At 38.4% G+C, this 18,702-nt stretch overlaps 1 protein-coding gene across 6 annotated transcripts in view; it reads left to right on the top strand.

The window, feature by feature from the left end:
* UNC79 (unc-79 homolog, NALCN channel complex subunit) overlaps positions 1-18,702 on the top strand; it is a 109,416-nt gene that overhangs the window by 72,538 nt on the left and 18,176 nt on the right. For all 6 annotated transcript variants that reach the window (XR_011679137.1, XM_071426568.1, XM_071426565.1 and 3 more), the window contains 8 exons: positions 882-1,022; positions 5,009-5,047; positions 5,993-6,105; positions 6,193-6,278; positions 7,110-7,283; positions 8,844-8,912; positions 9,496-9,606; positions 15,696-15,800. Coding sequence is in view for 5 of the 6 variants with exons in the window: in XM_071426568.1 (XP_071282669.1) it covers positions 882-1,022; positions 5,009-5,047; positions 5,993-6,105; positions 6,193-6,278; positions 7,110-7,283; positions 8,844-8,912; positions 9,496-9,606; positions 15,696-15,800 (838 nt within the window). In the remaining variant the exon portion in view is untranslated. The remainder of the gene's footprint in view (positions 1-881; positions 1,023-5,008; positions 5,048-5,992; positions 6,106-6,192; positions 6,279-7,109; positions 7,284-8,843; positions 8,913-9,495; positions 9,607-15,695; positions 15,801-18,702) is intronic.

Here is an 18,702-nt window from a genome sequence, read left to right as displayed (position 1 = left end):
GTCTGTTCAATTCCATTAAGTTAAAATCTCACAATCTCTTGGAGTCATTAGCAACTGATTGATTGAGGCAGCCTCCTCACTGGGCTGAGATAAGCCGATTTCCCACATTGGTTTGCCTTTTTCATAGGTTGTGAAAGCTTGTCTCATCTCTCCCAGATCTGACATCCCCTTTATAATTAGACATTTTGGAGCCTTTTCAGACCTTCTTCAGTTGTCTTTGAGCATTTCAGGAAGGATAAGTGACTCAGCAGCAAATCTGCCCTGGGAAAGGAGACTTTTCTGACATCTAAGGTTCTGTGCCCCTGAGAGGTCTTTTCATTTATTTCTTAATAGCTGTAACTGCTGTGGGAACCAATCAGATCATTGTTTTCTAATTGTAAAATTTGTTATTCATAATTCATGACTGACAGGAAGGGCAGTGTGAAATTGTTCCATCTCTTTAACATCATCTGTGAGTGTCATTGTTTGTGTGCATGGTGCCTGGGCCTTAGCCCAAGCTGCACAAATTGGCTGTGCTGACATTGTGGAGGGCCAGATGCTGCAGACTCCTCTTGGACAGTGCAAACTAATACAGTTCCATAGAGAAGGGAGCTGGAGTACAGTTACCAATGAAGGACCCAAAACAAGGCCTGCCCTGTGCCCCTCTTTCATTTGTCACTAAAGAAACAGGCAGTGTAGCTAGTGAGAAGTTCTGTTAATGTTTAAAACTATGGACTGTCACTATTTATAGAAAGATCACAATTTCATTGTCTTTCTAAATAAATGTGGAATAGAATGTACTAAGTAATAATACTTTTAAAAGACATAATTATACACAGATCTGTGTATAGTAATGCTTTGTTTGAAATTTGTTAACATCAGGATTAAAAATTTCCTTGCAGGTGCCATGACTGTGGGGCTGTTCTTGAAGAATATGATGAGGAAACACTGGGCCTGGCCATAGTTGTGCTCTCAACCTTCATTCACCTCAGTCCAGACTTGGCTGCTCCTCTGCTCTTGGACATCATGCAGTCTGTAGGAAGGTAAATTCAGGACTTTCCTCTCTCCAACAAGATTGAAAGGATTTTGTGCCTGGAATTGGGTTTACATAAACTTCAGTATACAAAGGTGTATATTTAAAAACTCTTAAGTGAATAACATCTGGTTCCGTCTTGTGTCTTTGTTACTCATCATTTTATAAATTTCTTATGTAACTTCTTCCACTGTCAGTTCAATTTTTGGCAGCTCTTTTGATATTTTCCCGTTTTACCCTGCAAAGGGAAATTCCAGCTCAGGAATCTCCTCAGCTTGTCTCCCACTGTAAGCAGTGATGTAAAGAATAAATTCAGATTTTCTACAGTACCCTTATTTATTTACTATATTTGTTACCTGAACAGCGACTGGTGCAGCAATTGGTGTGCTTCTTAAGCTTGGTCCTTGAAAGAAAAGAAAATTCTACTGTTAGTTTTTATTCTTCCTCCTAGCTGCTCCTTAAAATAGTTTGTTGTTTTTTTTAATTTTTTGTCCTGCCTCCTAGTGTTTTTTATACCCCATTTGTCAGAATTTATGCTCTTGTCCGCTTTCATTTGAGAATTTGAGACAGGACTTTATCTTTTTGAAAGAAGCCTTCTCTTTTCTAATAACCTCCCGTACCTTATTCTCTTCTGCTCTCTTGAAGTCTTTGTTAACAACTAGAGTACCTTGGCCCTGTGTTTCCAGTGTAATGCTCATAAACAGCTTCTGTGCTTCTTACAAAAAATTGCATTCTTTTGGCTCCCCCCTTGTTGCTGCTTTGATACAATTTTTTACTTATATGTGGCTCCTGCTTTAGAAATTATGCAGGAATGTGGTCAGCTTTTCTGAACTTTGCTCCTGGAGGAGTGTTGACTCCTAGGTATGATCATTCATTAGCATACCTGACACTCCTCAGGCTTTTCAACCATATTTTGTATGCTAGGTGAAAATTTGCATTGGGCTTCCAAACCAGCTGCTGTGTGAAATTGTCTCTGAGAAATTCTTGAACATTTGCTGCCATTATTTTTCTCTTGTTACTTTTACCAGTGTGCATGGGATAATTAGGGTGTACCATTGACACTGAATTTTGTGTGGTTGCTCTCTCAGCCACTTCCACAATTTCTTGCCTCAGAGGTGGGATGGATGTGATGGGGTGTTCCAGAGTAAATTTCTGAGCAGCACTAGACATGCAGAAACATTGCCCAGCTCTCCTCCTCCACTTTTCTTTTTGGAGGCTAAAATTCAAATTGCTTGACTGTGGCTTCTGCAGGGGCGTGGCTCTCCACAGCCCTGCTTCTGCTCTACCTCCCAATTCCATTTAAACACAGCAGCTTTTCAAGTCCTCCATTTCCATTAATTGCAAGGCTGCAGTTCCCTGCTGTCTCTGCTAATTAACTCTGATGGAGGCAGAGTTTCTGACCTAGATGGATGTTGCCCATTCTGTGTGACTCTTGTAAATAAAACAGCCACAGAGAGGAAATAATTTGGAAGATGAATTAGCAAGGGATGAGGGATAAGTGGGCTACCTTTTTCTGTGTTTTGAGGGGGAAATGCTGCATCTTTAGAGTGAGACAGCTGATTCATTTAGAGCAGCAGATGACAGTGCAACATGGGGTATTCCTGGTAAATGCCCTGTCTTGTTCCTGCTGGTTGAAATTTCTGAAAAATTCTAAATACAATAAGAGGCACCCCACAAAGGAATTACTTTGAAAATATGCAAAATAAGTAGTATATATAAGCAGAGAGGCATTCAGGTGCCTCACATATGTACCTTGCTCTGTCTTTCATCAAGTGGTGCTATATATATATATATATATATATATATCTCCAAATACCCATTTAACAGCAGAAGTGAAAATGAATTAGACTTTTTGCACTTTTTTTTTACTAATAGAGCAACTACTGTCATGCATAGAAGGGGAAATAAGGAGTTAGGAAGTCCAAGGTGTTTCAGGACCTAAACAATACACAGAAAGATTTTTCAGAAGTTATTTGGGAACCCACAGGCACAGATAGGCATCTGTTGGGATTTTCAGAAGGGAAAAATTTCTGGGTTCAGGTTACTGACAATTAAAGGTTGAAATGTTTCTAAGACTTTTACATGCATTTAAATTTATGATCTGGTTCCTTAATCAAGATTTTTGACTTGGTTATTCTTATTTAACTGATTTCCAGTGAGATTTAGCTATCCAAGCATTATAGCTGTGTTTGGAGGTTAAATTTAGGCTTGAGTTAATGAGGAGCTGTGAAAAGCTTAACTTCTGTTCCTAACGTGTACAGATTTGAACACATCCATTTCCTGTTCTGCTTTGTGGTCTGAAAAGTGGAGGCAATGATGAGAGTTCATGGCATTTGTGCAATAAAATATTTAGAGTAGTAATGATAAATATATACAGACAGTACATTTTTGAAAGTTTTAGATGTTCCCAAGTGTTTATTGTAGCTCATGTCAGGTGAAGTTTTTCCAAAGTTCAAAACCTAGTGTTTTGTTTGTCACAAACCCCATGCTTGCATTATCACATTCAAAAGGAGAGAAAAACATTAGACTTTGATTTCTTTAAGAAGAAAGGTTTTACATTGTTATGTTTCTGTACTTCAGTAGATTTTGGAAAATAGGTGTCATGTCCATTGGGCATGTGATTGGTCTCATTGCATTCTGCAGAAATCCTCGTGTGCCTTAATGTCAGCTGATGCTGCAGTCATTCCAGATTAAAAACCATCATTGCTTGATGGTGGCTTCAGACCTTTCTCACCCAGAATTAGCTTTGCACACCAGAAATAATATGTTGTATTTTAGTGTGGATTTCTCTTAACAATACTGAAGTCAGGAACTCTAATGAGTTTTTCTGATTTATGCTAGAACAACTGAAGATGATAAAATCTTTAATCCCCGGCACCATCAAGTTTGAGATTATTGCATTGCTGGAAGTATGTTGTGTCCCCAGCTTGTCATGCATAATTCATGAAAATCACCATAATTTTGGTTCATGCTGTTGCATTTGACTGAGCTGCCTTAGGGTCCTTTTTGGATTTTATTAATTGATTAGAGAGGCAGCTCTCTTCAGAACAGGAGGTGACCAAGAATGAGCAACAGCTAAGTCCAAGATAAAAGGATCATTAATCAAAAAAATCCCATTGAAGTTTAGATATAAAATAGTGGAGCTCTGTGAACTTTTCCCTTAGACTTATCAACTTAAACCATCTAAAATATTGATTTGCAACAGATTAAAATAAGAATTTTGTTTTATATATAAGGGATGCTTCCAGTGTCCATCTTTATAGTGGCTTTACAGTGTGCAGCTTTTTAGTGGCTTTTGGTATTAAAGGTGCTTTGCTTTGATATTGTAAGCCCTGATTCTATTCATTTACATGTCCTGCATATTGAAGTGCATGATTTTACTTTAAGATTGTGTTCAATATTTTCACTGCCCATATTTGCCTTTCAAGTCTATATTTAGGCACTAAAATAAATGACCTGATTTTTGAGAATACAGTAGTTCTCATCTGACTTTGGAAGAGCTTGTAGGTAATTAGTGGTTTTGAAATTAGGCTAGTTATTTATGTGCCAATATCTGAAACTAGAAGCCTCAATTTAGAGGGCCAAGCAAAGACTTTTTGCTGTGTTGCTGCATTAATCAGAAACTATTCAGTCAGTAGGCAGCTTCTGGCAAACTTTTTTTCTCTCTAAAAAAATTAGTTATCCATGATATTAGTTTGCCATGTAGGGCAAAAACATTACTTCATTATCTTTGTGCTACTAGAGGGAGGCAAGATTTGTCTTTAGAGCAGTTGAGCATTAGTGAGACTCCAAGACTGAATAGAGTTTATGTCATGCAAATATGATTTTTCTGAATTTAGGTGCTCTTCAGAAGATCTTTATGTTAACATTTTAAATGTTCTCTAAAATCTGTGTGTGTTCTTTATATAAAATGGTACTTTATTGTCTTACTTAAAAATAAAACACACACACAAAAAGAGCATATGAGTTTCAATTTCTTTTTTGTTTTTATTCCAGGTTGGCATCAAGTACCAGTTTTTCTAATCAAGCAGAAAGGTATGGCAGCAAAGGATACCTTGACAAAAGTGAAACAATCAATCTAAATCATCATCTTCCCTGACCCTAAAATCAACAAAATTTAACTTTTAAAAAATGTTATTTAATATTTGTGAGTAAAAGGAAAAAAATGTCCTTTACACTTATTTGAAATATCCTATATTTTCTGGAGATGAACAGCCATATTCATATGTGTTAAAGCTGGAAAAAATCAGATTCAGATGCTGTTTGTACTTCACAATTTCAGTGTAGCTTTTTCTAACTGGTTCTGTGTTCAGTATTTGTCTTGATAAAATATCTCCATAAATTCAATCAAGTGAATCCTCCTTGGCCATGGAGAATCCCTGGTAGTGATGCCTCATTATGTAAATCAGATGCTGAATAGGATAAATTCATTTTGTGAAGCTGTAAAGCATGTTAAGATGTGCAATTTATGAGTAAATAGATAATACTTAGGCTTTTAAAATTAAACCATTCATTTATGAATGATTAGGGAGTACTTCATCTTTTGAAGGAAACTGCAAGAGGCAAATGAATATTATATGTTTTTGTTTACCTGTTGTTCATGTGTTTTTTGAAAAGCCAGAAACCTTATTATGTGTCATTGAAATACACAAGGTGAGAGCAGGGTTGTATTTCAAATTCAGATGACTCACAAATAAAACTATGTGGGGAATCAGGAAAAATAGAGGTATTTATTGAGACAAATACTTTAAGTATGTGTATGTAATTTTTAATCTATTCATAGTTGAGCTCAAGTCATAAAATCAACATGCTGTACTTTTTTTCAGGATCAGGACACTTCTGTTTTTGAGTGTCTCACTCATAGCTGAACAATTCCATAATTAAAAAGAATAGCATCATCTTTATTTCCTCCATGTAGTCAGCAATAACAAGTGTTTAATCTGCAATGCAATTTTTGTCTTCTTTTCCCTTCATTTTCAGCATGATGATCCCTGGAAATGCTGCAGGTGTGGCCAAGCAGTTCCTCCGTTGTGTGTTCCATCAGCTGGCTCCCAATGGCATCTTCCCTCAGCTTTTCCAGAGCATTATTAAAGGTAATGTGCAATACCTGAGTGCTTTTCTGACCCTCAGGTTCCTCTGTATGAGCAGCCATTGTGAAAATGTCATCATTCAAATTTCAGATGGAAGCTTCTTACGGACCTTGGCTACGTCTCTGATGGACTTCAGTGAGCTGAGTTCCATTGCTGCTCTGAGCCAGCTGTTAGAGGTATGTTGACAATTGGCTCTGTTAGTGATGCTAATTTTATTAGCATTATCAGGGCCATTTCTCATCATTTGAGTTCAAACTTGCTTCATCAAAAACACTGAATTTTTGTTTTGTCCTCCCTGGAAGTAATTAGGCTGTCCTCACCATTGGTAGAGTGCCCCATTCCTTCCCCAAGCACTGCTTTTTGTTTCCAGGAACATTTCTACTCATACATCTCAGTTCTCCCTCTTCATTTTATCCAATGACAGTTTCTCTTAAGTATTCCAAAAATCTATTGCCTGCCTTTCACTGACTGCCTTCTATGTAGCTGGCTTATTTCTACTGTACCATTTTTCCTCCTGCTAGAACTATTCCCTTGTATGTGTCCTGTTCTTCCAAGATCATGGCAATTGCCTCATACAAGATGTTGGCATCACTTTAAAACTGCTCATGTCTTTTCAGGCTTCACCCTAGGACACAAGCCACAAAAGCATACATGGTCTATGGAACATTAATGAACATATCTTCTTTGAAACTGTCTAAAAGAAAACATGAAAAATCTGCTCCTGAATACTTTAAATTTTGCTTTTTCTACTGCCTTGCCAGTCTGAGCAGATTATGAGTTAGGACCCTGCTTAAAACATTTAGGCTCAAAATCTTTTGGTCAGTACTTTAGGAACTCTAGACTAACTTTCACATACACAGCTCAAATTCCCAGCACAACACCATCATTAACATAATAGAAAAAGTATGCAGTATTTGGTCTCAAACTCAGCACTTCCAAATGTCGTGGCAGGGACCATTTCTGCACGTGTATGATCGATCGTTCACAGTTCTCGTTTCCTTTCCCAGGGTTTAAACAACAAAAAGAATTTGCCAGCAGGGGGTGCGATGCTCCGCTGTTTGGAAAACATTGCTACCTTCATGGAAGCCTTGCCGATGGATTCCCCCAGCAACCTCTGGACCACAATTAGTAATCAGTTTCAGACCTTCCTTACTAAACTCCCATGTGTTTTGCCTCTTAAGGTATGATGTGTGGGCATCTGAAACAAGCTGTATTGCCATTGGTCACAATGTACTGAAACTGTGCATAAACTGTGGATAAACAATCAGAGTGGGTTGTTGTGAATGTTTCCTAATGATTCAGCTGATATTTCCAGAGGACTGGATTTATTGTATCTCTGATCCATCCCTTTAATTATGTTTTCTGTGGGTAACAACAGCAACTATGACCAGGGTACTTTTCACTTCTTTCTCCTATGCATTTTCTATGCCCTATCTCTGTCAGATTAGAATACTGCATTTGAGACAATCAGTATTTAGACAATGAAAATCCATCTGGTTTTAACTGTTAAAACGAAATAAAACTCTTAAGAAGAGCAGCACCACCTAATTAATTTGCTGAAAGGACACCGTAGTCAGACAAGCAGAGGGAACTGACACTACTGAGACTTGGGCCTGGCCTGTTTGGCTGACCAGGTTGTAGTTCTGATTGTAATAGAATATTGTTACAGAAACTGAATGCAGAAGCTCTGATTTATCAGAGCTCAGAAGACATACAGCAGGATCTTATCTCCTGGTGTGTATATTTTAGCAAACACAGTAAAAACTTCTGAGTCTTTCCAGTAGACTCCAGTAAATTAAAAGGAATTCTGATGCACTTAATCTGCAGTGTTTTTCTATATGGGCTGAGGGATCCAAAATCTAAATCTGTGACTGATAACATTGTCTTTTAAATTGGTTGTCACCACCTGGCTACAGGAATGAAATTCCTTGGCATTATTATCAGTAGTCAGATCTTGAAACAGCTTTAGATTTTAGTAAATTGTGGCATTATCCTTCAGCACTTACTAAACCAAACAGGCAATAACCATTCCCTCTGTGTAGTAGCCACCTCAATCTGCTGCATCTTATGTAACTGAAATAAATAAAAACAAATTAATTTTGTTTAATTTTAGTGGATCTTAGTGGTTCCAACTGCACATCCACCACTCACAGAACCTTTAGGTGAAGGGTTTACTCTGATTTCCCTTCTATTTATGGGAGGTATTAGTAAATACAAGTAAAGCAATTGCTTGCTCCTGCACTTTCCATCTCCTGTTCTTTTCTTTAGGGTTGTAGGGGACACTTTGATATTCTAGATGTTTACAGCAGGGGTGAAGCAAGACAATGGATTGATCCTGAAAAGTCCATTCTGTGCTGTAACCTGTGTGATTTACTTAAAATGAAGAGTACATCATAAGGAACTTAAGGAATCTGAAACAGCTGCTGCCAGGGCATATTCTGGTGTTAGAGGTTGTGAGATGTCTTAATATGTGAGGGAAAATATCATAGTCCAAAACAAGCACAGACATATAAAATAAGATTGATGGTGTGCACCTATGCTGTGTATGTTACCACTGAAGGGGCATGATTGTGTTCAAGGATAAGCCAGTTTAGAGAAGGTAATTAAAAATCAATCATCAGGGATCATTTTTCAGACTTCACTTGTAAGTTATTCATAGCTGCTACCACTATAAGCAAGATATGTACACAGAAGGGCACTAACTTCTTTTCTTTTTCTTTTTTGTCTTCAAATATGTTCAGTGTTCTTTAGACTCTAGTTTAAGAATCATGATTTGCTTGTTGAAGATACCTACTACTAGTGCCACCAGGGTAAGTTCCAGGAAGACAAAATTCTATTGCCTCAGGTACAGCCAGCCTGTGCAATTGTATGGATGTGTTCATTTCCCCTGGCTAGGAAAGCATTATATGTAAGCATAAAATTGTGCAGTCCAATACTGTTTGGAGAATGATAAGAGCTTTGGAATCTAGGTTACAGTGAAGTGGGGGTAGAATTGCATTCTTGTGTGGGTGTGAATGTATATCTTCTTAAAGATTTGATGTTCTCTTTTTTTTTCCCCTTCTTTTTTTTTTTCTTAAAAAAAAAAAATGAGCTTCCTCAGACATTTTTCAGTACAATTCCACTGAAGTCAGTGAGGTTTTCCTGCATAAACTATACAGCATCTCTTATAAACACTGTGTCACAAGTGCAACTATTTTCTAACTTTTTGTTTCTAAGTTCTGACAGAAGCATGAAGGCATATGATACAGCTGTTTGCCCAAAACAGTGTGAATCCCAGGCAGATAGCCTCTGAGCTAAAAATAATGCTGTTCCATTCAGGCATTTCAGAGTTGGAATGCTTCTTTGCTGTTTTGGGCAACGGGTTATTGATTTCTGTAACACATGTCATTACAGAGTCTTCTGGAACCTTTTTCGAAATTACTGAGTTTTGTAATTCAGAATGCTGTCTTCACTCTGGCCTACCTGGTGGAACTGTGTGGTTTGTGCTACCGAGCCTTCACCAAGGTAACACTGACACTGCATCTTCCTTTAGGGACAAGTGAAAATAGAGCAAAGTAGTGCTTCCCAAAAATAGTTTGGAAGTAAAGATGGAATCAGTATCAAGTTTCAGGCTTGTCAACAGTTTTAACATAGTTTGGTTAATAAAGTAGTAATCATGGTTTAGTGTCTTTTAATAATGCTAAGTTTTACATTCACAGTAAAGACACAGATGATGGGAACCTGCTGCAGATGTTGCTCAGAAAAGTTTTTTGATGAGATTTTGGGACTTGGACATTTTTTTCTCATATTGGTGAGATACCTGGTATTCATGCATCACATGAATATCAGTCATAGCTTTCCTAGTGCACAAGTTTAGCCATTCACATTTGTGAGTAAAAACTTAAATATTCCTGGTAGTGCCTTTGGAGAGCACAGCTGTGGGGGGAGCAGTAGACAACTGACTAAAATGAAAGACTCCAAGTTAGGAGCTTTCCATCTTAGATCCTGTTCATTCTGTATTGGGTATTTTCCTCTGGCAGGCATGGCTGTTGCTGTGTAAAAAAGAGAACAGTATATGTACACTTTTAAAATGTTTTAAAGATTCCTGGATGAAAGCTATGGTGTACAAATGGCAGTTATTACTTGGGTTCATTTTTGTAGCTATCAGTGAGAAGTTTAACAATAAAAAAAGAAATTGAGCCCCTGGTCATGTATACTTCATTATGTAGATTGTCAAGGTAACGAGCAAAAATGTTGCTTTAGCCACTAAGTGCAGTTTTCCATCCTTGCTACATTTGTCAGAACAGTAATTAATCCTCAGGAAACACTCTGTCATAAGTAGCTACATGATTTTCTGTTTTGATAATGTACAACTGGAACATGCATTCTTTCAGTCTTGTTAAGACTTAAAATATCACTGTACAAACAGTGAAGAAGAAATGATGAAAGAAATGACACTCTTTCAGAAAAACTGCACCACAGGAAAATAAGAAACATTTTTACAAAATGTAATGGTTTGAAGGATTAAATAGAAATTAATTTACAGTATGTTTAATGATAGCAAGCAAGTTCTAGCTTTTTGTCTCATTTGAAAGAGAAGAGTTTATGCAATGGAATAATCCTGAATAGAGAAGGGATTGCCTAGCTTTTGGAATTATTTTGAGTTGTGTCTATAGTTAAGGCTTTGGGCAAGGCAAAGTGAGTAAAATGTTAACGTGAACTCTAATAGTGGTTTATTTCATTGAAACAGAAAAGCCTCATTTAAAACTGAAGCAAAGATACCCCTCTTGCATTTGTGGTCTTATCAGAGTGTTTCATGTATCTGCTAAAGCAAATTATGATCTACAGGAAATTTTTCACATTCCTCAGGCTCTGAAGTTTCAGAGAAATGTAGTTAAAACCATGGTGCTGGAAAACCCACATGTGTGTCTTACATGCTGCCTGGTTGATTGTTCTATTAATGTAGTGAGTACTTAATTGCACACAGGAAACTTGGATTACAGTGCTTGGTAAATCTTCTTGATTTAGTTTAATGCAACCTGATGACCCAGAAATGGAAGCATTAGTGAATGTTCTGCATTGTATGGCCACAGAATAGTTAATTTAGTGGAACTCCACACTACATTATCTTTGCTATTTCTGAAAGCTTACTGTAGTTTTGCCTTAGAAGTGTCAAATTAATGACTGCAGTTAGAAAAAACACCAAATCAGTTATGATGTCTGTGTTTCTCTACAGTGGAAGTCACTGTATGTAAATAAGAGTGTTGTGGTAGAGGACTACATAGAAGTGAATTCCAGAAGGAATATAATTGTGAGCATTGAAACTATTCAAATGTAATTGCTTGTTTTGCAAATTTGAGTGTGCTGACTGGAACAAAACAGCAACTTTCAGCTGAGCTGTGGAGGATTCTTATCTTTTCAAAGAGCAAACTACTCCAACATGCACTTTGTAGAGGTCAGTGCTGTACAACCACTCCAAATCTATTTTTTAGGAAAAAAGATCCAACATTTTCCTAATAGCCTATGGCAGGAGTATCTGAGTTTCTCTTGTATTGGATCCTGAAGACTCACGTCAATCTGATATTTCCTTGTCTGAGTTTCTGTTCCAGGTCAGCAATTTGTTTCTTTCAGTGCCTTTGGAACTCTCAGTTGAGAGTACCATCTCTTCTGTGGATTGTAATCTTATCTTTAGTTTTCCTTTCAAGTGTCTTAAGGTCCTAAATGGACACTTTCTGGCTTTCTTATCTCTTAGAACTGCAGAAGCTTGAACCTAAACTTAGCCTTTTGCTGGTGTTCTGTTGACCCTTACTAAGTAAATGCAGAGTGCCACATGATTTTGCTATTGAATCTTTTAAAGAATATTAAGAGGCAGATCTTCAGTATTTTTAATTACTGCAGTATCAGCAGTGATACAATAAAGATTTTTGCTTTATACTGGCCTACTTGGAGGATAGCAATCTCCATTAAAGATCCAAATTGACTCTTATTACTAAGTTTGGACCCTGAGGTACTACTAGAACTTCAATAGCTTCATGTTCTCCATATTGACATGTGGTTGGTCACAATTTGAAGGTTGCAAAGCTGTTTTCTGTAGGGATACATATTGGCATTAAGTACCAATATAGGCGGATGGAACGTGCCTGGGCTCGTCTGGCCCCTGCTGCTTGACCAAGGGTGGCAGCTGTGGTGGTTTCTCCTCAGAGACACCTTTGGCTGGCTGGATGCTGCAGCAGGCACTTGGGACAAGTCCAGGCAAGCAGGAGCTCAGGTTTACCTCTGATGGAGAAGCTTCAAGGCAAAGTGAAGGAAAAAGGAGTCGGGTTCTGTGGGAGGGTTTCGATGCAGAGCTTTATTCCTGGCACCCAGGCCTCTGAATGCAGCAACAGCTCCAACAGAGCCAGGGAACTGCATGGTTGCTGTGTCTTATAACCCCAGGGAGAGGGGGAGGGAAGGGACAGGGATCCCATCAACTGGGTAAGGGAGGGAAAGTCTCAGGGGACAAATGACACCTGGATGGCCCAATGTCCCCAGGGCTGAGAGGCATCTTTGAACTCTGCCAATCACACGAGGCCGATGCCCTTGCTGGAATGCCAAGATTGACAGACAGCACTCAGCAAGGGGCAAGGGAGGGGAAGGGAGAGGATATTGGCACACCTGGGGAAAGAACCTTGATAGCTAACAGGCTATTACATCACACTGCAGCAGATACATAGACATGTGAGAGTTAATTTGGCTGAACAGTGGCTGAAGTAGTGTATTCCTGACACTTCTGGTATCAGATTTATACATGTGGCTCCCCTGGATGTTATTCTCAAGGAGCAATGGCTTTCTGGCAGAATATAAAGTTTATACATATTTATCACCAGCAGGATGATAGGAATAAGCAGACTTGGGTAGGAAGGATAGTTTGGGCCATTGATTTATATGTCATCACTCCTGATGTACAGTGCAGGAAGCAAGAAATCAGATGTCAAAAAATCATTTTGCCTGATTTTGCTTAATCTCTCTTCATCACATGTGCTTAACAAACTTTAAGAGTTTATACTGTGAGATAGGAGACTCCTTAGAGAAAGAAGCAGTTACCAGTTGTATTATCCCTAAAGCCAAGAAAAGCTGGGGTTCATGAATCGTATGCTGCTTTTCCAGTGTTCTGACAGAGCAATTTATTATGGCCCAGTTATATCCTGTATAGCATAGATGTTAGTATGTAAAATAGCTGAATGCTTTTGAAAGAATTATGTCTTCCTTCTTTTTCAGTATGTGTAGGCTACTGGACTGGGTTACTGATAGGAACTTCTGTCCACTCTTTGTGGGGGGATGTAAATGTCAACTGACTTGGATGTGGCACTGCATAATGTCTGTGTCTCAGGTCTGGCAAGGCATTTGATGGTGGGAAGGGACAGTCTTCCCAGAGAATTCTAACAAGTAACCAGGATTTGTTTACACTGTGGGTATTATGCACCATTCTGGTTCTCCATTCCTACTCAGAATATCACAGTGTCAGAAAGTTCAGGTAATGATAGCAAGAATGATCAAATGGTTGGAGTTCCACATACAGAGCAATAAAGTCAGAGCTCTTTGGTCTGAAAGAGCAGGACCTGATGGGAATGTGAGAGAGGTCTGCAAGGTCCCAAGTGATCCAGACAGGGACAGGTAATTTCATTCCTTTCCAGTGTAAAGAACATACTAAGTTTATAGGAACTAGTCAAAGCAAGTAAAGGGAAGTGATTCTTCACCAGCATGTGACTCTTTACCATTTGTGCCAAAGGTTGGCATGAGTCCCAGAGGTCAATGGACCAGTTATGTGGAAGAGAAATACACTGAGAGTTTTGAATTATACAGAAACCACACTGAGCTCAGAAGTTCCTTGAGCTGAAAAACGTTGGTGAAATTATACATGCTTGCCTTGTTCTTATTCTTCCTTTTGCTTCTGCTTATGGCTTTGTTGGAGATAACTTACTGAAGACATTTGTTCCCATCTGACCTCTCCTGGATATTCCTATATTGTATATTTTTTATCAGAGCAGCACTCATGCATGTGAATGTGTGACTTTTGAATATTTGTCCCCTCAAGAAATGGTTTCATAATACATCTGATTCTGGAGTGTTAGCTTCCTGCAAGTTTAGCTGCCTAGACTGCAGCAGTATAGTCAGTCAAGGACAAGGACTGCAGTTTGGGACCCATTCTGTCATCTAAATGTGTTATCTGTCTGCCCACTCCATGTAATTGAAGAGGAAGCTAGGAGCTTGAAGTATGGTCTCTTGATTCACAGACTGGCATCATAACTTCCATGGAATACACACCATTCTGTTGTTTTGGCACCTTCTCTCAGATCAAGGCCTGATATTTAAAATCTGTTTTCATTCAGAGATATGTGGGTGCTGTGGGAGGCATGCACTGCTGCTGCAAGCTTTGTTAGACAGTGTGCCACCCAGCTAGTGTGGGGACAGCAGTGCTCTGAAGAGGAGCACTGGTGACTGATTGGTCTGCTGCAACAAAAGCTCACTCACACTTTCAGCTTCTTGTGTGTGCAGATGGAGGTGGCCTTCAAATTGTCTCTCACTAATGTACCTCATTAAACTTCTCTGAGGAAGAGACAAACAATCCCGTTTTACAGATTTTGTGGAGAAACTGAGGCCCTGACTGAGTAGAAATTTTCACACATTTAATTTAAGTGAGCAGGCAAGTGCATGGGATTTACAAGATGGAGGATACCAGGTTTTAGATTTTAAGCACACTTTGGATATGCTCTCATTATTAGACCATTTATTTCATCTCTAATGGTTGTCTGAAATAGAGCATGGTGCTCCTGCTTATCAAAATTCTTGAGTTGTTGTGGTCAATAGCAAGTTACGGATTTGTTCAATGTTTTTATCTTACTCTCTAAAGTTGGAGAATGTCAAAGTAAGATGTATAACAAGGCCATCTTATCTCTTGTACCTCCTTGCTGACTCAGCCCTACAACTCTATTCTTAGACTTTTGTGTTCTGATCTCTACTGGCTGATTTCCCCTATGTTTTAAAGTGTTTCTGTGGTAGCAGCTGTAGCCAAGACTGTTTTTATTGTGGAAGTGGAAAAGTACTGCCAGTCTAATGAGTGGAAATAGAAGGTCCAAGCAGCTGTAGTGGAAGCACTCTTGTTAAAGGGGAATAACAGCAGAAAGAGAGTATGGTGAAATATAGACAGGTTTTGGCAGCTTCAGTGAAAGAATAGTGCTAAATACTATGCCAGTTTTGTTCTTCTGTGTAATTTCTTACTGCTTTCCTCTTTTCTCTTTTCATGGGACTCCTTAATGAAAGCTGTGTTTGCATACCTGGGTTTTATAACTATTTTATAAAATCTATCTGTATTTCATGTGTGAAATACTAAATCTTGCATATAATGTCTGACAAAACAGCAAAGAAAAATCACCTTCATTGATGTCTGTTTATTAAGCCTGTAGAATAATATAAATTATGAGTGATGTTGGCTTTTTTGTTTTTAGACAGCAGAAAGAAGTACATTTTTGTAATTTTGTTATTCTCAAACTTAGATAAAAGAAGTATCTTTATGGTTTACTAGTGGCTGTCAGTGAATTTCAGGCCATTCATAATTCTGTGGTTTTTTGTTGCAGGAAAGGGACAAGTTCTACTTGACACGCTGTGTTATATTGGAGTTACTGCAAGCACTCAAGTTGAAGTCACCCTTACCAGACATGAATCTGCTGCTGTTGGTGCAGGTACAGCAAATTCTGATGTAATTCTCATACTGATCCTGGCTTGGCCCAGGTTTGGGAGTGGGGCAGAGGCTGAAGAACTGAGTCCAACATGGTTACAGAAAGTACCAGCAATGTCTGGGGAAGCAAGAACTTTTTTAATCCAAATCCAGTTGCATTTGTATGCATTGGTGCATACATTTAGGCTGCTACATTAAAATTTAAGAAACTAAATTTGGAATCCAAATTTCTCATAATGATAATGACCTGTGCATCACTGCTCAAGTACTGAAGATCACAGAATATATCTTGAGTTGGAAGGGACCCATAAGGGTTGAGTCCATTGAGTTTTATATCATGTCCTGCTGGGGCAGCTGCCCCTGGTGCTGCCTTTTCTTTATATCCTAGCCTCAAACTCTGTCACCAGCTTGTGTGGGAAGGGCTGCTAGTGGATCATGGGTCACAACTCAGTTTCTGGCAGTAAGCTTGTCTCCACTTCCTGAAGGCCGTTTTCTTTTGACCTGTAGTTTTCCAGCTACGAATACATTGACAGTATTTCTGCTGCTTTCATTCTGTGGAGTCAAGCTACCTTTGGAAAATATGAGGAAATAAGATACAGGCTTATGAAAACTTCTGCCTTCAAGAAGGCAAGTGTGGCATGGTTTGGCATCACAAGCCTGTCACCAAAACAATTTGCTGAAGTCCATAAAATGTAATCACAAGCATTGGGCTCATTGTTCCAATGAGATAACAATGATATGTTAGGAACTTAAATTTGGAAACTTAAGATTATAGGGGACCAGCATAACAGCACTTCATAAGGTCTAGGTGAGATGTTTATTACATAGATATCCCATAATGCTCCCAGCATCACAGCTTCATTCACTCCTTCCCTTCCCATTATGGGTCAAAGCTTTATGTAGCTTACTATGGACTCATTTTCTTTTGAGTACTGGTACATTACTCATAGTAAGTAAATTATTTCTAGTTGACAGAGAAATAACACAAATAATATGGCAGTTAGGATAACTCTGAAAACAATTATTATGCCATCAGTGTTAGGGGAAGAAGTTGGGAAGGGAAGAATAATATGGGGGGTTTTTTTGATGCTTAGGGGTTGTTTTTTAAAATCCATTGAAGTTAAAAAGCAGATTGTCTTTTTTTTTTTTTTTTGTTGATTATTATTTAACTCAAACTTACATTTTTCAGTCCCAGTCAATACCATCAAATAACAACCACCAATCTCTTTCTGTCTTACAGCTGCAGTGATGCACCTTTATACCATGTACATTGGTTTTTGTTGACTTGAACTGATTTTTCCTGTATTGCAGAATGAAGCAATTATTCTGCATTACTCCTATAGTTCAGTCTTGTGGCTACCCCAAAGCATAACAGTCCCCTAGTCTAGTCCTTCCTGAATTTGTCATTTGAGAATGCAAACAGGCCATGTCAATTTTGGCAGTGGGGTTTAACTGATTTACGCTTGGGCTTCACATTGAGTCAATTGCCTGAGAGACCCAGTAAACAAAACTCTCTTACATCACCTTATCTCATAAAGATTAAATGGTATTTGCCTGGGTTTTCCTCCTAGCACTGTTCCCATATGCTGTATTCACTTTGGGATGTATTCATACCTTACACAACAGCATCTAATGTGGATATAAATGTCTTTTATGATGTCTCTCTTTCAGAGGCTGATGAAGTGATTCATATTTCCTGCCATCCAAAGCAGCCAGCTTCTGTTTTTATGCAGTCAGTGGTGAAGAATAGGGGTTATATTCAGACCATCTGCCATAGATGCCTACTGGAGGCATGATGACTGCTTCTCCCATTGACTGTAAATTGGCAGCTCTCAGTAGTATGTGGTCTGAATCACTCAACAGCCTCTGGAATTGCAACACCATAGTAACCACTAAGCCCATCTTAAGCACCACTGTAATTTAAGAAATCTACCAGTAAAAATGCATATGTCTCTTATTTTTTAAATATTCTCTGCTGCCATTAATAGAATTAAGGGATTGGTTCACTTCTTTACCACACAAAGCCACCAGGATATTAATTCAAATTGTATGCTTTTGAATGAATAAAGGCATAGCAGAGTTAACACAGCACCAAACGGAAATGGTTTTAATTTCCAGCAGTCATGTCTCCATGGACATGTTAGCCTGTATGCAAGATTCTATACAGACAGTGCACACAGAATACAGAGATTCTGTCAAACTGTTCCAGATAACAAAGGAGCTGTGATAACTTTAATTTAATGATAGATCAGTCGTGGGCTGACTAACAAAGGAGTTCCTAGAAAGGTACATTTGACACCCACGTTTATCCAGATTACATAGTGCCATCAGTGTCACTGGTGACATTAAGGCTAAGATGAGAGTTAACTTTGTCCCACTTTACAAAGAATGAGAATTTTTAACCAGATCACTCCAATCTTTGCATAGGTGTCGTGGGTGATAAAGGGTACATTAAGACTGTCTCCTTGATTTATCCTACCAAATGAAAGGCATCATGTACATGCTGCTGTTCCATGGGTTTCCATAGGAACTGCTTCTTCACACAGCATTTCATTTCCTAGTACTTTTCTCCTGCTCACATTTCATCAGCACACATCTTCAGGATTTCCATTGACTTCAAACTGTACTGATGTCTCTTTAGAATTTGCTTGTTCAGTTAGTCTCTAAGATTCAGTGTACCTGATCTGTTTTGTTGTAAAGCTTGTGGAAGTGTAAGAGTAAATTCTAGGGCTGTAAAGGATATTTTGAAATCCTTTCATGAAGAGTAGTCAGTCATTGAGAGTTCTGCTAACATGCATGCATTAGACAACCATAAAACATGGTAGTCAATATCTGTCTCAGTTTGTGAAAGTCCTATTTTTTAATCAGAAGATTAAGGCTTAGACCTTAGTTGACAGTTTTTTTTT

The sequence above is a fragment of the Agelaius tricolor genome, unplaced genomic scaffold (assembly GCF_023055355.1).
Source record: "Agelaius tricolor isolate 1412-34295 unplaced genomic scaffold, bAgeTri1.0.p SCAF_5, whole genome shotgun sequence".
NCBI lineage: Eukaryota > Metazoa > Chordata > Aves > Passeriformes > Icteridae > Agelaius > Agelaius tricolor.
The sequence above is the reverse complement of the archived record's forward strand: the minus strand, read 5'-3'. Positions and strand labels throughout refer to the sequence as shown.